At 39.6% G+C, this 20,756-nt stretch overlaps 1 protein-coding gene across 1 annotated transcript; it reads right to left on the bottom strand.

Annotated features, from left to right (window-relative positions):
* Nucleotides 1-1,614: 1,614 nt before the first annotated feature.
* On the bottom strand, nt 1,615-20,117 carry LOC311233081 (protein NipSnap homolog 2-like). The gene is made up of 10 exons (XM_084319953.1): nt 19,994-20,117; nt 18,783-18,922; nt 16,813-16,858; nt 16,583-16,677; nt 9,586-9,656; nt 7,174-7,314; nt 6,890-6,921; nt 6,122-6,216; nt 5,395-5,478; nt 1,615-3,065 (listed from the first exon to the last, which is right to left on the bottom strand). Exons 1-10 carry the CDS (start codon nt 20,083-20,085, stop codon nt 3,001-3,003), a joined length of 861 nt encoding a protein of 286 aa, XP_084176079.1. The 5' UTR covers nt 20,086-20,117; the 3' UTR covers nt 1,615-3,000.
* Nucleotides 20,118-20,756: the final 639 nt, after the last annotated feature.

The following is a 20,756-nucleotide window of genomic DNA, read 5'->3' as shown; positions in this document are numbered from 1 at the left end:
CTTCCTTGTGGAACACCACAGCTCACTGTGAGGGGGGGGGATAGGGTACCGTTTACCTCCACCATCTGTTCTCTCCCCTCCAGGTAGGATTGTATCCAGCTCACTGATAAACTATCAAAACCAATTGCTTTTAGCTTGTCAATCAGAATGGTGTGATTGACAGTGTCGAAGGCCTTTTGTAGGTCCAGCATGACCATGCCGCAGTATTTGCCCGCGTCCACCTCTTGTTTGATGTGGTCGTTCAAGTAGAGAAGGCATGTGTCAGAGCTGTGTCTTTGCCCATTTCCGCGTCGAACAGCCTGCAAACTACCTGGCATTCTATCGCCATGCTCTAAGACAAACTCTAACCTTAACCAACTTCGAAAGATTGCCTAAGCTTAACCAGTGTAAAAACAGGCGTCGGCCAATCAGAGAGCGTCTCCGAGAAATGCGGCTAGGAAAGAAAATAACACTTCTGTGCTCACTCAAGTCCAAATAGGCTCTCTATGCTCTCAGTCCATCATCCAGGTGCAATTTCAATAATATTTTCCTGTTAATTATTAATGTGGAAGCACCAAATGTAATGGGAGGGTAATTTGTACTTTATTTGAAACTAAACTCGAATGAACATAGCCTATTCAGATGTCCACCTACACCCTGAAACCAACTTAAAAATGGAAATGCAGTTCAAAATCCCCTTCCTGCCCGAGTGAAGACCAAAGGCTAAAACACTGCCAGGGTTAGGGGTTCAATTAATAATGGGGCCACCTGTAAGCTTCTAACAATGCAGGCCAATGCATCACTGGTCCCCGGATGTATGCAACTCTACGCTATGTAGCTAGCATACACTGTTAAATGTTTAAATTCTTGGTCATGTGGTAATCTGAATCAACAGGAGTAAATACTTAATATGCAATGTGGTGTTAATAAAAAATGTTTGTCCACATGCTGTATGTATTTGCATGCTTTATAGTTACTTTGCTGTAAGTATTTTTTTTAACACATTTTGCAAGTACTTTGACAAATCTACAGATTTCACGGTTACTTACATTTTTAGTCCCTAGTGCCTTCTCAGGGGAGATATGATGAAATGCATACATTAACAAAGAATGAAAAGCAAAACTAACTGGTCCTTTTTTTCCAACAAGATGCAGGGTCAGTTATGAAGCATGAATACAAGTGGGGAAGGTGTCTAAACACACATCTCAATACCGAGCCTGTCTAACATATAATCACATAGTTAAAACACCTCAATACTGAGCCTGTCTTACGTATAATCAATTAATCATATAGTTAAAACACCTCAATACTGAACCTGTATAACAAATAATCATAGTTAAAACACCTCAATACTGACCCGCTCTGACATATCAGTTTAAAACACCTCAATACTGACCCTGTCTGACATATAATCACAGTCAAAACACCTCAATACTCTGCCTGTCTTACAAATAATCACATAGTTATGTGTTACAGTTAAAAGGAACACACCAACATTATGGGAAATGCACTTATCGCCTTCTCCAGAAAAAGCTTTCTACTGAACGCAAAGAGAAAATTGGCATCCATCTTATTGTCTGACCGTAGAAGACCGTAATTGCATTTCCCATAATGTTGGCATGTTCCTTTAACACATAATTATGTGATTGTGCCTCTTTTTATGAGCGTATGATTGGCTCAATCATATATACCATCCTATAAGAAAACAAAATGTAACAAAGTATAAGAGAACAAAACACTTTTCTTTCATTTCCATCTGAAGTTTAATTCAATATGTACAACTAATCTTATTAAAGCACTGCATTTCACATGATCTACAATGAGAAACCATGTCTATCCTCTGACCACCATATGTATCAAAATAAGATCAGATACAGAATCCCACGCTTTCATATAGCCGATTGACTATACCTCTGTCTTGGTCAGTAAAACCACTAAGTATATCTACAATCCAAGCCTGTTTTTTCTTTGTTTAAACATTTACTTCTGTTGCAGCATAGAGTCACCTGGTTGGCATGAACTTGATTGATTGAAACTAGATTGATATTACAGGGTTAAGAACCTCTGACAATTTAAGTCAAACCATTCCAATTATCAGCAGTTTGCAGGTATCGATTACTTCTGCTTCATTCAAAAGCATTTGTTGAAATATTTGTCAAGAATTATATCACCCCCTCTACGTATTGACATGTCAGAAGTCTCATAATTGCACAAGCTAAAAGCTCCCTAGACCTGTAGTCAGTTTTGCAGAGGAGAGACACTCAAAAAGTACTTTTCAGATCCGTTTCATGGATAATACTATTTTCATATACCCTTTGTACAGTACATCTACTTTGACCAGAATACCACTGCACCCTTTTCCGTTTCAAAGCTAGCTTCCTTTACTATGCACGTGTCAAGCACGACTCACCATCATGTGTTGTGGTGAAGTTCAACGTTTTCCAAGCATCCTCAACAGTGTAGCACATCATCCGTCCAAATGATTAAGAATCAGTTGGCTGGATTGAAGTCCCGTGGGAGGGAGGGTAATGGAAAGGACAACGGGTCTAGTGCTTGACTTTTACTTAAGACTACTAGGGCATAGCAACACACGTGACCCCAAAGAGCATAGGCCACCACCTGTGACAAATCACTTATGTCAATTACAAAACACACACTCTTTGATTTGTAAACTACATGCTACTCTTTCTAAAACTGACCGATCAGCTTTTAGTGATTAAGACTGAAAAGGAGCAAAGAATGGCAGTGTTTTTTTCTGACCTACGCACACCTGTGTGGATCAGTAACAACTTATCTTCAGTAACAAATACAGTCTTCTTTGTGACAAGCAATCTGACCTCATCAACCATAATGAAGACACACGGAAAAGGAGGGGGAAAAAGGAAACGTGAAACGACGTGTTGATGTCGTGCTGTGCTGAAATCCATGGCAGTGCCCACGGCGACAGTTGGTGGTTACCATCTCTGTTGATCAGTGTGGTAGTAGCTGTGGTTGTTGCTCTCATGTGTTGTTGGATGGGAGTTACTTCAAGGGAGAGGAATTCATGGGAATCATTATTCTAGACTCCATGTGCTGAATAAGTGGAACTGGAAGAAAAGGACAGAATAATTGGTCACACATCACACTCAGACCCCATTCTATATTGTGCTTAGAAGGATTAACACATGGTTCCAATACATTTATTTTGCTAATACAATTCCATGTTTTTTTTCCCTGTGACACACTTCCATGACACATATTTGGACACCATCTGTGTTCAGATGTTACATTTGTTGTTGAATAGCTGATTTGAATATCCCAGGTGTCACTTAGGAATTATAAAACCAGAAAATGTGTCATTTGGATTCTTATTCCTTCAGAATAATTCCTTCAATTGAAATATTTGACATATATATGGGCTGCTGGGCATATATCTTTTGTTTTCCTTATATAAGGCTGCAGGCTCAAATCTCAGAGTGAGAGTGAGAGTGAGAGAGGGAGAGAGCAATCAGCACCATGGACAGCACTGAGACTGGGAGAGAACTAGAGAGAGAAGCCATTTTCACACTGGCCATTAAAGCCGGAATTTGAACTCCATTATCATGGCATGCTGTTCTGTGTGAAAGGAAAAAATGTGGAATGGGGGGTCAAATTTGATGTGGCATTTTGCCACCTTCAGGTATAGTAGGTGTTATAGTAGGTGCTCAATGACAATGACACTATGTAACAACCCATCATCTACACTCATGGCACACACATCCACATGTACACACTCGCTTTAAACAAACACTCACCCACTTTAGACACTTTAACACTAAATTATATTATTATTTATCTATTATTAAAGAGATTTTCACTACATGCATACCTCATTTGCACCTTACCCTAAGTTTTGTACCTCATTCTGCATTGTACTTCACTGTTACCCATTTACTCTGTATTGTATATACTGTATGTATATTAGTAATGCACGATATATCGGCCACCGATATAATATCAGCCGATATGGCAGTTTTTTTACACATTGGTATCAGTCCGATATCAAGATAGGGCCGATATGAACCGACATTATAAAAAAAGAAAAAAAAAAAAAAAAAACTCTTTATTTGTCATAAAAAGGTGTTTTCTATGCAGAGATATCAACATCGGTATCGGCCAGAACAGCAATATTAATATCGGTATCGGCCACAATTTTCACATCAGTGCATCACTAATGTATATTGAACATTCCTTACTTACTTTTTACCTACTTCTTAATAACTTTTTTTTACTGTATGAAGCACACTCAGGGCTCATACAGAAACAAGCATTTCATCGTAAAGTATTCTGTATTTTATTGTGACAAATAATAACCAAACTTGAAACTAGTAAAACTGCTGGGTAGTTTCGTTCCTGTGTGTAAGGGACATCCCGGCATTGCGGGATAGGGTGAACCACCATGCATCACCAACCCGTGCACATGATATAATAATAATAATAATAATAATAATAATAATAATAATAATAATAATAATAATAATAATAGGCTACACGTTTTATGTCTATCTAAAATAACATGCAACCAACCCGTGGGAATATTGATTTATCTAACCATCAGTTGTCGCATGAATAGAACAAAGGTTGACCACACATAATAATAATAATAATAATAATAATAGGCAAAATGTTTTATGTCTAATAAAAATAATATGCAAATTAAAATAATATGCAACGTGAGAAGATGCAAAAAAAGCTCACAGTACATCAACTGGCTGCCCTGGACAAAAAAAAATACTTGTGATTTGGAGGTTCCTCTCCTATCGGCTGCCCTGTTACCAACAAGGTATGCACTACATTTTCAAAAGCCTAGAGAAAGCTTGTCTTAACTACGGTAATCATCGTGAGTTAGAGTTATGCATGTCAATTTGATAATATCTTTCATTGCGTGCATGCATGTGCCTTCTACTGTATCCACGCTGTGTCTCCGTCTATCCGACTCGGGAACACAGTATTCTGTCTTGCTAGGTTCAGTGTGGACAACCCAAAGCCGGCAGATTGGGGGGGAAAAAGATAATCCACATTGCGGTATAATGTCCGCAAAGTCTGTGTAAAAAGGGCTAGAGATAGAGAAGAGCAATCAGCACCATCTCTCTCTAGTTCTCTCCCAGTCCCACTCAGCACTGTTCATGGTGCAGATTGCTCTTTTCTCCCTCTCTCGTGCTCTGTGATTTGAGTCACCCACCCTATGTAAATTGTGCAGCCTGTAAACTGAAAGACAATGATGGAGAGCAAATTGACCCGTCTCAAACTCTGCCCTCTATTCATGATCCTCCAATTACTACTGTTGCTTTCCTCGGACAAACTCAAGAGGAAAACAACAATTATGATGATATGAAGTAAGGAGGGCAGTGTTTGAGACAGGTCCATAGTAGGCTGCTACACAGAAACACAACTTACCAGTGTAATACACAACCTCATCCCAACCGTCGTGCGTCCAGGCGGCATTTCTTGTATCTTCTCTTGACTGAAGATCTTTGTAAGCTAAAAAACGAAGAGTGAAATGGCTCATTTAGCTTTCTCTGTCCATGTGGGATGTAATAATAATAGATCAAATTTATATAGCGCCTTTCATAGAACCCAAGGTCACTTCACAATCAGGACAAAAAATAGGGCTAGGGAAATAGGGGGGGGAAAGGGGATGAGGGAAGGTAAGGGATAATGGATAATGGACCTAATCTAATCTAAACTAACTGATGGGGAAAAGCCTTGGTGAAGAGGTGTGTTTTTAGAGCAGATTTGAAGGTGTCCAGGGTTGGGGCATTGCGGATTTCGGGGGGGAGAGAGTTCCAGAGGGTAGGGGACGCCACGCTGAAGGCTCTGTCCCCAAAAGTCCGTAACCTGGTGCGAGGGATGGAGAGGAGACCTAGATCAGAGGATCGTAGGTTCCGGGATGGAGTGTGCTGGTGGAGGAGATCAGACAGGTAATGGGGGGCGAGGGCATGGAGGGACTTGTAGGTGAGGAGCAGGAGTTTGAAGGTGATGCGGAACTTGACTGGGAGCCAGTGGAGGTGGATGAGGGTAATGTGCTGCCAGGGCTTGGTGTGAGTGAGAACACTGGCAGCTGAGTTCTGAACATACTGGAGTACAGATTGACTGACCATCAACTATCATGTCATCTTCTTACCCCAGAGGTGGTGCACCATGTAGAGACTTCCGATCTGAGAGAAGAACCCTCCCACTGCCTCATGGTTCTGCTGGCGGAACTCAATGGCACGAGCCCTGCACGACACGTAGGTCACATGATGAAGAAAACAGCCACTCGTCAGTGAGAGGGGGGCGAGTTATGAATTACAGAAACACAATTCATTGAAGAATTACAGAAACACAATTCATTGAACCCTGTATCCAAAAGGAAAACATGACATATTTCACTTCAAATTACCGTTCACTGAAACCCAAATCATTAACCTCCCAATGGCTCCCATTATATGAAGCGCTTGTTGGTTTTTCACATTTTTTAATAGTAAACCATTCGTTTGAAATGCCAAACTGTAATGTGCAACATTCCAATCAACACTGGTTTTTAATATTCCCAGTTTTTTTTTATATTAATTTATAAGCAGATTGCTTTGTGGATATTGTTTGGTTAATTGAATTAGACATACATAAAATAAAATGCATATAGGTCAATTGTGTTTGTGTGTCATTTATTTATCATGCTTTAATCATGCATAGATAGTGCCGGTATTTCTCACTTATATTCAGCTTCTACAATCTGCAAAGGCAATAATATGGTAGTATTTATTTATTGTCAATGGTATAAAACATAACAATAACAACAGATAAGATCTTGTGTGGTTGTAAGTTTGAGACGTTTTGTATTGTATCATTTCATATAATAAAAGGACATATTAGTACACCTTTTTTCATTTTCTTTAATAAAAGTCCTTACCAGTAATTTCCCCACTCGATCATAGTCCCTGGCTGAAGAAAAAAAGAAAGATAGAAAGAGTGGGATACAGGAAGAGAGATGATAAGAAGAGATGTGGGGAAAGTGAGAGGAGCTATACATCTAACTACATTAAAAGAAAATGTTGTTACTTACACACAATAAGAATGCGGGTAAATAAAGCACAGAGAGAAGGATAAACAAAGAAAACACACTGCCCAATAATCAGTCAAAATTAGTAGGTGATTGGTGGTCTGGATGAGTTTGGGGTGGTCCGACTGTCTTACTCTGAGCTGGTATGAGCGGAGCTCGTAGATGTTGGGTCCTGGGCGGGGCACAGGCTCATTCCAGAAGCTAAACTCCAGCAGAAGCTGATTTCTACGGGACAGCAGCATCTTCCCCCTCTCGTTCCTGTAGTCTGTGAACTCCTACATGAAGGAGGAAACATCAGAAACAACAGTTACTCCATAACTCCAACATTGAGGAGGAAACATCAGAAACAACAGTTACTCCATAACTCCAACATTGAGGAGGAAACATCAGAAACAACAGTTACTCCATAACTCCAACATTGAGGAGGAAACATCAGATTTTTTTAGACAAACGATACCAATTTACAATACTTTAATTTTGAAATAAATGCCGTTATCCAGTTTAACATCTTACAATACCAGTGTAACATCTTTCAATACCAGTGTAACATCTTTCGATACCAGTGTAACATCTTTCAATACCAGTGTAACATCTTTCAATACCAGTGTAACATCTTTCAATACCAGTGTAACATCTTTCGATAACAGTGCCAAAACTATACTTCTTTCGAGTGTAAACACATTTCAAACACTTTTTCTTTCATTTAACAGAATTAGCCACATTTCTCAAATGCTTTTAGTGTACGATTGTGCCAATAGACCATGTCATCGCACATTGGCTGTGTCAGTGCCAATGTGACTTTCACGTGGTAATGTGCAGCGTTTCCTTTAGCAATATAACACTATAACACCCTCTGTCCCCCCTATGACATCACAAAGCCAATCATTGTGAACAGCTTGTTCAGACTTAATCTGAATACTTTAAAGCCTGTGGAGTATCTATGTAATTTCCCCCCAGCACCTAAATAACATTTCAGACAAATCCACAGTTTAGGCCAAACCCATAATATGTCCTCTTTTGAGTGGTAAACTGTTGCAGTTAAATAATAAATATATTTTAGCTTATTAGACCTAGACTATGTGAATCTAGTCTCGTGTAGCCAGACGTCTTTCCACACTACATTTAGCGCTGTGCCAGAGAGCTGTTCATTCTGTGCACGCTGCAGTCCCTTTAATGTTTTTATCCAGTGAATGTCTCTCACCCACCTCAGTCCATCCATGTTTCTCTCACATTTATAAAGTTGTGACTGCCAGACCACGTAAACAAAATGTGCTGTACTACAATTAAAATATCAGTGTTTTAGCGAACAGATGAATAAATTTGCAAAAGAAAAATCATAATTAGATGTTTTTCTTTTGGGGGCGATTTGAACAGTGCGGCGTAGACCTGAGAAGTGAGGTTCCACTGTGATTTCCCTCCACTGCAGCCACCCAGAGAAGATCAAACTATTAAGTATTACGGCCGATAATTGGTTCATAACCTTTGATGGAGGGATAGATTATTTAATTATTTCACTGTTACAACCAATAAAAGGTAAATGTTTAACTTAAGAAAGTGTTTTATATAATAATCTTTACTCGTTTCCATAGTAACCACTCCAATACACATAAGCCTCACCAATCTTGAACCAAATCATAAGAGCACAACTACTCTTGACGTTGGTATTGAACAGTATAAAATGTTGCCTTTGAAGCGGTCCGACAATTATTAAATGTATTGTGTGTGTGTGTGTGTGTGTGTGTGTGCGCACGACCCGCGCATGGAGGGGGTAAATTGCAGGGAGATATTGGTCCAAATAAGAAGGCAACAACAAAATGTATGTATTTCCACATTGTCTGCTAAAAAAAACACCCAGAACAACAAAAATCGCGGGTAAACTATGCAGTTGTTCAACAAAACACAAGGTTTGTTCACTGGCCATTTACATTTTTTTTAATTATCAAATATTGTATGCTCACACAAGGTATGATGATGACTTTACACTTCACCAGAAATAAAGGGTAGGTTCCCCTGAATCATAAAAGGTATAACACTTGATACTCAATAATAAATAATAAGCTCAGAATTGGCAAAAGATTTAACATGTGTCCAGGCAAACCTTTGTCTATGTAGGCTTTAGAAGGTTACTTAAGGTTAAGAGTCCTGTTATATGAATTGTGACTCGTCTTCTGAAAAGAGTAAACATTTGAATCATTGATAATAATCTTTGTAGACTTTAAGGACCCAAAACACCTCTCTAATATGCAAGAGCTGTGATGACATGGGCCTCATATACCCGATTTGAAACACAGTAAGCCCAAAAAAGTAGGTGAGTTAACTGGGGCAGGGGCTCTTATAGAAACGGCAGTGATCAGTAAGCTCAAAAGAAACATATAACACCATATATGCTTATCATAATTGTCCCTGTAAAAAAAAGATTTAGGTGCTTGCCCCTATAACTGCACTTATAATGAGAAATGTATCTGGGGGCCATATTTCAGGGACGTATAGCCAGGTGGCCCACCAGCTGCTAGTTGCCAATTTGCTGTATTAAAGGACAGTCATACCTTGTTTTGCTTGAGTTTGCTCATGACTTCGGCGAGGGCTGCGTATCCTCCTCGATATCTCCACAGGTGGACTAGGTAAGAGAGAGAGGGAGAATTAGAGTGGCTTATAGGGGAACAATTGACCTATCTCAAGCCCTGTCCTCTTTTCTTGATCCTCCAATCACAACTCTTGATCCTCCAGATCAAGAAAAGAGGGCAGGGATTGAGATAGGTCAATTCCTTATTGATCAACGAGGACATTGTTTATCTAGCCCTCTGACCTCACACTAACCATTTGGTGATATTCTACTGTATTGGCTGTGGATGGCTTCCCATGTCCTTGAAACTGCAGAACTTTTCATTATTAATGAATTGAAGATGTATAGACCACTGCACTTCCGCGTTACATTGAAATCGGGGAGGAGATAGCGGGGGGAGCAAATGAATGAATGTGGATGAGAGCCTTGATGTAAGTGGTTGCAGCTACGGCTGTGGGGGTGATAGAGACATGATCCAATAGACTTTTATGCACCCGAGTCTCCTGACCCATTCCATTCCTAATCGATCAGAACTAAATCGGCCGAGCTTAAGTCCCTTTTTCAGCACCTACTCCGCATACGCATGCGCAGATTGTCAACGGAGTATGAGGGGGGAGCTTCGTGGCCAGTGTCCTTTCAGCCAAACAGGATAATGAAAAAATTATCCCACTCAATGGCCAGACGCGTCTTATGGCGACATCTACAATTACCTCATTGAGTGTAGACTAATGTTTATATTTAAATGCAGTGGTCTATAGCCGCTCACACTACTACCACCACAAGCTCCCCCCTCTGATGGAACATTCAACATTAATTCGCGCGTCGTCTCGCGCCGTTCAGACTCCGTTGACAATCTGCGCATGCGTATGGGGAGTAGGTGCTGAAAAAGGGACTTAAGCTCGGCCGATTTAGTTCTGATCGATTAGGAATGGGTTCAGGAGATTCAGGCGCATAAAAGTCTATTCCAGTGGTTCTCAAACTGTGGTACGCTTTACCACTAGTGGTAATTGGTGGTACTGCTGGTGGTACTTGAAAACATTTTATAAAAAAAAAAAATAATAATAATAATAATAAATTATATATATATTTTTTTGCAGTCAGGCCACTGGCCTTAGAAGCAGGCCAGGCCAGTGTTTCTAGTTGTGGTGGTGCGATAGTTAGATAACCTAAGTGGGGAACAACCAGGAGATCACTGTGACAGAGAGTAATGCAGTCTAAACAGTCATAAATCTTTTATTCAACTTCAGCCCTGATCATAACCATTTTTAGATTTTTTGTAATGTCAGATAAAAAATGAAATACTCCCACTTTTCAGAAAAGAGTTGTCGTTAAATCCGACATTACAAAAAATCCATCAAAATCTGTGTTGTTGCTAATCATTGACACGTGCCTAGCCTGTAATAATCCCCCCAGAAAAATGTACTTTGCATTTGATATATTGAAAATATTTTACGTTGTGTTTTTTTTTTTTACAATAATTTGTGATGCCATCACACAAACTGGCATTTAAAGGTTTACAATGCGAAAATTTATTGAATATGTTTTTTTTTTTTTTTTTTTTTTTTAACAATAATTTGTGATGCCCATCACAAACACTGGAATTTAAAGGGTAAAAAAAAATCCTGCACCAGAATGCAGGAAATTAAGTCTTTGTAACAAAAATTATTCCTGGTGGGGGACCCCCACTTAGAAAGTGGCCTGACTGGGGCTATATTTCCCAGCCTGAATTATTTCCCCAGTCCGGCCCTGCTTATGCGAGTTGTCAATGGACAACAACATGCTGTGTGTGTGTGTGAGAGAGAGAGAGAATGAAGGACAATTGCTTGCTTGCTGTGAGTGTGAGTGTGAGTGTGAGTGTGAGTGTGAGAGTGAGAGTGAGAGTGAGAGAGAGAATGACTGTATAGACTGTATTTTAACGTCGGCCATATGGTGGTACTTGGAGAGCCAGCTACCTTCTCAGGTGGTACTTGGTGTAAAAAGTTTGAGAATCACTGGTCTATTCGATCATGTCTCTAGCACCCCCACAGCCGTAGCTGCAACCACTTACATCAAGGCTCTCATCCACATTCATTCATATGCTCCCCCCGCAATCTCATCCCCGATTTCAGAATCCCGGAAGTGTTGCGGTGGTCTATCGCAATCCGAACATCTTTACATGCTCTGCGGCTCGACCCTCTCTACAGACTACAACTAGCTAGAGTGCAGACGTTTACAGTACACAGTGCAGTCGGATTGCGATACAATTCACAGGATATTGAGACAGGTAAGAATACACCCTGAGCTTTATCTGGGCAACAAGAGGTTGCCATGGAATCAGGATAAATGTGTTCAACATTGCCCAATAATGTAGCACCACCCTAATGGGCAAGGGCAACTGCTGACTGAATACGTCTACTGCCTGCTGTGGTAACCATGGCTGTTCATTATATATTTCACAGTTCTGTTGTTAAATTATATTCTACAACCTCAAAATTAGCTTTGTTTTCAATTTTGGTTATATATTATTCAGCATATCATTTAGCAACATGCATTTAGTCCACTGTTCAGTGTTAAAACTGATCAAATTGGCTAAGTTATGACAAATATGCATAGGTCTACCACATCTGACCTCTGGTTATTTAATCACAATTTTATTGTTTAATTTGTTCTTAACACATTGGACGCCAGAGGTCGCTGTGGGCGTATGGCAGTTTGTGCCAGCGCTGTAATGAAATGGGGGTAGATGCCGGTGTTTGTAGTGCTAAAACCATATTAAATATTATAGCTATGGATCTAATAACAACGTCGATTGTCAGTGAGTTTCTTCCGGTCAACATGCAAAAAACAGATACTTTTTTCATTCATACATTTCCGTTTTATACCGTGGTGAATATGAGTATAGTTTTAGAGTGATTCTGTGTAATCCCGGGAAACGACGCAAAACAGTGTTTTACTGCATTTCATTATAAATCGTGCCAATACTCGTTGTTGGCAGAATTTGATTGGTGGGCTATAACGAGTACACTCGTCTTTGGCGGGTTATGTGTTAATAGGCCAACTGAAAATCAAAATAGCTATAAAAGGATCTGCTCCTCTTATACTTTTTCCGTCTTACACCGCCAGATTTTATTTTTGTGTAGATGAGTCATGACTAGTGAGCTCATGTTTCATCTAATATTAGGTCTGGAACGCCCCCCCCCCCCCCCCGTAATAACTTTACCGGATAAGGTAATAACATATCAAAAATATATAACATACGATTATTGCATCTTACTGAAAAGTAAATTAACATACAGTGGGACTGCCTTACAAAACTGTTGCTGCCCATTTTAATTTAAAACGGTACTCTAGTTCCAAAAGACATATTTGACCTTATAGCACCCGTATCCTATGTCTAAGATGTGTTTGACCTTATATCACCTGTATCCTATGTCTAAGATGTCTTTGACCTTATATTATTTTTATTATGAAACCGTAAACAGAGAGGCCTATTGAGATGCTAGATCCTAATGTGAAAAACTGTGATTTACCTTACCTTGCTACCTCTATCTTTTGCCTCTATTTTTACTGTTGTGAAGCACTTTGAACTGCAATTTCTGTATGAAACGTGCTATACAAATAAAGTTATTATTATTATATCACCCATGTGTCTAAGCACAATCCAAATGGTACAAATGGTACTAAAAACTATAAATAACACCCTATAAGGATCTGAAACATCCATATCAATCAACATATCTCAATGCATTTTATTACCTTCAATGTGTAGCAATGTAGTTTTAATATAAAAGAAAAGATAAAACATTTTACAACCAACTAAATGTGACTATTAAATGCCATGAATAAAAGTAGTGAATCTTACATAAAGTCAAAAGGAATCAACTTTACAATTTTCCAAAAGATGTCTGACTAACAAATGCAGTCATGCCAATAAAGCATTATTGAATTGAACTGAACGAAGAGCATATGCTGGACACGCTATTATTTCCAATTCAAAAGGTATATAATAGGTATTATGTACTAGGTATTAGGTATTATATAATGCATGAAGGGGGGGGGGGGGGTTTGATGCTTTGATAGTCACCAACGGCATACGTTTTGGAGTATGTTACATATGATCGTTGCGATCGATGTGAAATCATGGTTGGATCAAAGTAGGATTGATGTCATATACGGTAGTCCTTAAATGTACTAGGAGGTATCACAAAAAGAATATTCCAATTGTCTGATCGCGATTTCCAGTATTGGTGTCCATCGTGTCCCCGACATAATCCGGCACAACACATGCATCGAGGGGCATTGGAAGCGTTTCAATGTGATCGGGTGAACCGCTAGACTTGCCTGACCCAAAATACTGCACCGGAGGGAATTAAATGTAACACCCGGTGTGAAAAAAGGTAACGGTTGATATCGGTATCGGAAATTAAGAGTTGGACAATATCGAACATCCCTAGTTACAGCCTTATTCCAAAATGGATTAAATAAATGTTTCCCCTCAAAAATGACTAAATGAAAAAAGATTTTTAGAATGTTTTGCAAATGTATTAAAAATGAAAAGATTTAATATCACATTTACATAAGTATTCACACCCTTTGCTAGCCTATAACACTAAAAATGTAGCTCAGCTCCATCCTGTTTCCTCTGATCGAGATGTTTCTACAACGTGATTGGAGTCTTGGGCATGATTTGTAAAGGCACACAACCCGTCTATATAAGGTCCCACAGTTGACAGTGCATGTCGGCGCACAAACAAAGCCATGAAGTCCAAGGAATGGTCTATAGACCTCCGAGACAGGATTGTATCGAGGCACAGATCTGGGGAAGGGTACAAAAAAAATTGCTGCAGCATTGAAGGTGCCAACGAGCACAGTCGTCTCCATAATTCGCAAATGGAAGAAGTTTGGAACCACCAGGACTCTTCCTAGAGCTGGCCGCCCGGCCAAACTGAGCCATCGGGGAAGGGCCTTGGTCAGGGAGGTGACCAAGAACCCGATGGTCACTCTGACAGAGCTCCAGTGTTCCTCTGTGGAGATGGGAGAACCTTCCAGAAGGACAACCATCTCTGCAGCACTCCACCAATCAGGCCTTTATGGTAGAGTGGCCAGACGTAAGCCACTCCTCAGTAAAAGGCACACGACAGCCCGCATGGAGTTTGCCAAAAGGCACCTAAAAGGACTCTCAGACCATGAGAAACAAAATTGTCTGGTCTGATGAAACCAAGATTGAACACTTTGGCCCGAATGCCAAGCGCCATGTTTAGAGGAAATCAGGCACCGCTTATCACCTGGTCAATACCATCCCTACAGTGAAGGATGGTGGTGGCAGCATCATGCTGTGGGGATGTTTTTCAGTGGCAGGAACTGGGAGACTAGTCAGGATCAAGGGAAAGATGAATGCAGCAATGTACAGAGAGATCCTTGATGAAAACCTGTTCCAGAGTGCTCTGGACCTCAGACTGGGGCGATGGTTCACCTTCCAACAGGACAATGACCCTAAGCACACAGCCAGGATAACAAAGGAGTGGCTTCGGGACACGTCTGTGAATGTCCTTGAGTGTCCCAGCCAGAGCCCAGACTTGAACCCGATTGCACATCTCTGGAAATATCTGAAAATGGCTGTGCACCGACGCTCCCCATCCAACCTGATGGAGCTTGAGACAATCTGCAAAGAAGAATGGGAGAAACTGCCCAAAAATAGGTGTGCCAAACTTGTAGGGCTGACCCCTATTTTTTTGTAATCATTCTTTCCAAAAGAAAAGAGGCCTAGAAGCGTGGCTAACGCTAATGGCACGCATACCAGAAGCTAACTGTCTACGAAAACAGGCACAGAGGCACTGAAAGAGGATTTCACCCATCTAATGAACACACTAGACTAGACAAATATCAAGATGTATCCATCAGTGGACCAATTGCATGCTTTTGCAGAGGACAAGAAGCCTTCAGTCGACTCATTCAGACATTAAGCACCCCCCACAGCCCAAATGGAATGATACAACAACAAAACAATTAAAAATAAATAAGTAAAAATATTACTTTTTTTTTGGCCGACCAATAGTCGACTAAAGGCAAATTTTGGCCAATCATAGTCGACCATCCAAATCCTTAGTCGGGGACAGCCCTACAAACTTGTAGCATCATACTCAAGAAGACTTGAGGCTGTAATTGCTGCCAAAGGTGCTTCAACAAAGTATTGAGTCAAGGGTGTGAATTAGGGGTGTAACAATTCGACCTCACAACGATTCGATTCGATTACGATTCTTCAGGCAACGATTCAATGCATCATGAAATCTCTTCATTTGACCACGATTGGATTCGATTCGTTTTCTATTAATTTTCTATCAGTTAATTCCCCAAAAAATGTTGAATACACAAATGTGGCTGGGGGAACTGGTTCACTCAGCATGAATGGACTATAGGTCAATAAAAACAATACACAAAAAAAGAAAACATAGGAAAAAAAAAAAAAAAAATGTATAATCGAATCTAACATATTCAAATCGATGCATCGAATCAAACACATTAGAATCGATGCATTTAGATTAATCGATGCATCATTACACCCCTAGTGTGAATACTTATCGGTTTATACTTTAACATTTCTTTATACATTTGCAAAAAACTCTAAAAAACCTTTTTCACTTTGTCATTATTGGGTATTGTGTGTAGAATTTTGAGGGAAACAAAATATTTTATCCATTTTGGAATAAGGCTGTAACATAACAAAATGTGTAAAGTGAAGGGGTATGAATACTTTCCGGATGCACTGTATATATATATATATATATATATATATATATATATATATATATATATACATATATACACACACACAACTCAGAAAAAGATCTTATTTCAAAATAATTAGTCTTCAACATTATACTAATAGCAATAGAGAATTATCTATATGAAGTTTTACATTTCTATACACTGTATTGAAACTAAAAAAGATGGTTACACTCCCAGCATAGAGGCGCTGTGTCTTATCAGCAACACACTCTTACCTGCCTGATCCTGCTCTCCGTACCATGTGTTCCAAGTGCCCACTAGCTCACAGGGGTAATGAGGGTCCGCATGGATAGAAGGCAAGACGTTCTCACTGAGGACACATACGCACGCACACACACACACATGCAGAGAGTCAAACACCAAGCATGGTCATTTATCTGCAACACATCGCCGTGTCAACGGCAGGGTTTTGAAGTAAAGACAGAGGAGAATGGAGACGTCTTACCAAAGTTGGTTGTAAGCATCAAGGCACTCAGGCTTGACATTGTGAACTACAAAAGGAAAAATGTGTGGTAATGCAACATATGACAAAAAAAACTAAAAACAAACAAAAGCCTGACATCTTTTTAATCCTGCTTTATCCACACAATCAAGACACTGTAAACCTATCAGTATCTTGTGCCATGGAGCTTCATAACACTCCCTGTGTGTGTGTTCAATGTTGATGATAGAAAATCCGATTCAATATTGTAATTCCCCCGTCCCTTCGATCTCAAAGGCCCACACCAATTTTCACATGAGATTGTAAATGTGATTTCTCTGTATGACAATATAAACACAAGAAGATTAGTGGCATTAGTGCCACCAAGGCAAACATGAACATGCACTTTCCAACAAGTGTAGCTAACAGCACAGGTTGTGGGTAACATGAACCTTATGCACTCTTTTCTGTAGTCTCTATATAATTTACAGACCTTATGTTGACTTTGCCTATTGAGAAGGTTGGATGCAGCAGTGCCACTAGAGTGACCAAATCCATGATTCAAATGTAGGACAGCATGTCGATTTTGCTGGACAGTAAAGTAATACTGAATACTTGGGTAGAAATCATGTTTAAATAAAGTATAAAGCATTTGATCTAAATATAATTATTATAGGATAAAGGCAACCACAATAGAAATGCAGACTCACTGGGCTCAGTAGATTTGGCGTTTCAGTGTAACACTGGAAGTGCCTGTCAGGCAGGATCCAACCAACCATTCTTCTCAACTCTGTTTGCCTGTAGATATGCTTTCCTTATTATATTGTCAACATGGTTGTAAATTGCTTAGCCTATTTATAATTTTGCCCAATAGTGATGAAAAAACTACTTTTATTTAATGTTTGGGGTTAGTAGTACATTTGATGTTTTTAATGGTTGAACCTTTATGTTTTCGTAGGTATGTCTCATGAGATTTAATTAACTGATCATAGGGCGATACATATGCCAAATGGCTAAGCAGCAGAAACACTGTAGAACAGAACATAAATTGTAGGCTGGTAAAGTTATAAGTTACGTCTTTATAGTTGTTGCATTAACATTAGCCTACCTCTCCCAAAACCAAATGGTAAATGTGAGACAAAGGTTTCAGCACCATGGAGAGTGCAGTGTACAGCACCATCTAGGCCTTTTGATGAATTCATTTTCTTGCTGGACTGTGCTTCTGTGCTTCATCATCTATGCCTTCTGATGAAGAGCATGTTTAGAAAATGATTGGCATATCAGAAAGAACTTTGCCTCCACTTGAATCTCACTCTTCACAAGCTTCACACTGTATAAATGTTTCTGGTCCATCCATGCATCGGTCATGAGGGATAATCCTCCCCTCAAAGGCATTTAGGAGGACGATGACGAGCTGTCGTTCAGCAGCATTCCCATCTCCACTTCCCTTTGACGTGGCAGGCTGATATAATTTTGTGCACAATGCATCTTGGTACATGTAGGCACTGCCGGCACGGCATGAGGAATGTAATTGCTTCAATTGACTACACTAACCATAGCCCCAGCTAGCTAGGAGTTCGATTTGTTGGGCCATTGTAGATGGGCCATAAGCATAATGCTTCCGCTCTGCAACAAAAAATGAGGGCTGGGCAATATATTAATATTTATAATTAAACTTCCATTAGTGCCACGATACTGTAGTCTTTCTTTTGTGCAATCATATTTATTTAAATTTTTATAAAGTTATTATTGTGAATCATGATACAATCTTGTCTAAACAACAACAATACAAACGTAATATTTAGTTCTTACAAATATTTGAGAATGTAAAGTGAAATTCAGTTTTAGCACAATATCACACTTGCAATTTGTCATACCTACTGTAAGCACATATTGTGATATATAGGCTATATGTCAATATCTATCTGATTATAGCGACATATAGCCTACTTTATTTTCCCATAGTACCACCCAGCCCTATAAGAGATACATACACTGTATTTTATAGAGGTTGTTGTCTTCCTTCTTAGCCAGGAGATGAGAGTGAGCATCCTTTCTGGGGTCAACCTTTCGGACAAACAGAGACTTGAACCAGCTGTCTTCACGGTTCCTATTGTTGGACGCCGACAGGCTCCTAAGAGTTACCAGAGCAGGAGGAATAGAACATCAGTTTCATTTAGCACAAAATTAAAATGTGAATTTATGTCACATGCAACACTGAGTGAATATCAACTAGGCAGGCCATGTGCAATAATGCCTTGCACTCTTTTATTCCAACACCATTAATTAAAAAATACACTAAGCTGAATAATAAATGTAAAAATAATGGATGATGCAGCAATCAAACCCCCTCACCCCCTTTTTTTTTTATTAAACATGTCTATTTCTTGTCAGACTTGAGAGGGCTTCATTTGACAGGGACCCTGACACATTCCCGTTTTCTTGTTGGAATATGTCCAACTCATTAGGGCCTAGCCACTAAGGAGAAACTGTAAGTACCTAAGGCTAAGGATTAGTAATTCTACTTGACACATTTACTGCCATCGTCTCCATTTGGAACAAGTGCACGACCACAGTACAGTTTGCTCCAAGTAAATGAATAGCCAACCTACTGTATAATAGTATGGCCAAGCACAACTTGGTTGTTGCAGGTTGTTGTTGCAGAGACAATGCTTTGACAGCTTGTCAACTTTCACAAGCACCACACAAGCCTAGACTCAACTGCATAGTTTAAAATTAACATGACATTGCAACACTTAACGTTAGCTACGTTGACATCGTGTTTATATCACTGTAGTCTTGTGGATGCATATCTCAAAACATACAACAGCACAAACAGCTTTATGTTGTAATGCATTTCTTGTTTTGACCTTCAAGTTGTGACGCTTTAGACAGTTTTAGCTTGGGTTTCGCTTTCTGCAAGTGACTACTGTACTGTAATTATAGGGGGACGTGTGTACTACACAAATATTTAAATACAGTGTGTATAGTAGATGGCGTGGTGATTAAAAGTAAGTAAAATACAAAGTGGACTGGCCCTAACTAGCTAGCGCCTACGTTAGCACGTCATCAGAGAATGAGAGTACTGTTAGCTACCCAGCTAGCATAATAGACATTGCCACATCTCAACTAGAAAGTTGTATATTGCTCAGGGGTTAACTTCACGTTTACGGCATTAATAAGAATGGAAAGAGAACAGTCTAACCTGATGATAATTGAGACCTGTCCGTTCGTCTGTATCCCATTTCTTGTCTGTTTCAGGCTGTTGCCCACACTTTGAAGGGCTCGGGTCGCCATCTTTCCCCTGAATGCTGTGTTGCTTGATAGGTTCGCACTTCGTGTCGCTTTCAGTAGGTGGCGCTGCAGTTCCAGTACAGTTCTCGTTTAATTTGTCAGAAGTTGGCCCAGTGAACGTGTGTGTGAGATTGATTGTCTCTGTAGTACTATCTAATGTTAAATGACATTCAATCGTAAATCTTTTCAGATGGGTTCAACCTAAATAAATATCTGTGATCTGTGTAAATATCTCTCTAGACCTTTATTTATATGAAAACTGGACCAGTGCAGTAAAACCCTCTATGTTCACACATTCTACAAGGTAGAATAAAGGTGGCTATATCTAGTCAAATGAAAGTACATTTTCTTGACAATGCCAAAAAATATGTCATCGGGAAGTAGAAACCAAGCGACAAACTATGAAAATCACTGTTACGTCACAACGTCAGCATACAGTAAGTGGGTGTGTAGGCTAGATGACATCTATGGTATGGCAGACATCTAGTGGTGTGAGTGGGAGCAGGAAATGTTTGCTGTAAAACCATGGATTGACACTAGCTAATAATATAATAGCTTAGCTACTACATTCTCATTGTCATATTTATTGCAAATGTATTAGGCATGTACTTAACATTTCAAGAGCAAATAAAATAGACCAAATCCAATTCATCTTCAGTCCTGTGTGCGCTCTT

This window comes from Notolepis coatsorum, assembly GCF_963971535.1.
Source record: "Notolepis coatsorum genome assembly, chromosome: 8".
NCBI lineage: Eukaryota > Metazoa > Chordata > Actinopteri > Aulopiformes > Paralepididae > Notolepis > Notolepis coatsorum.
Note: the sequence above shows the minus strand (reverse complement) of the source record. Positions and strands in the feature narration are given on the sequence as shown.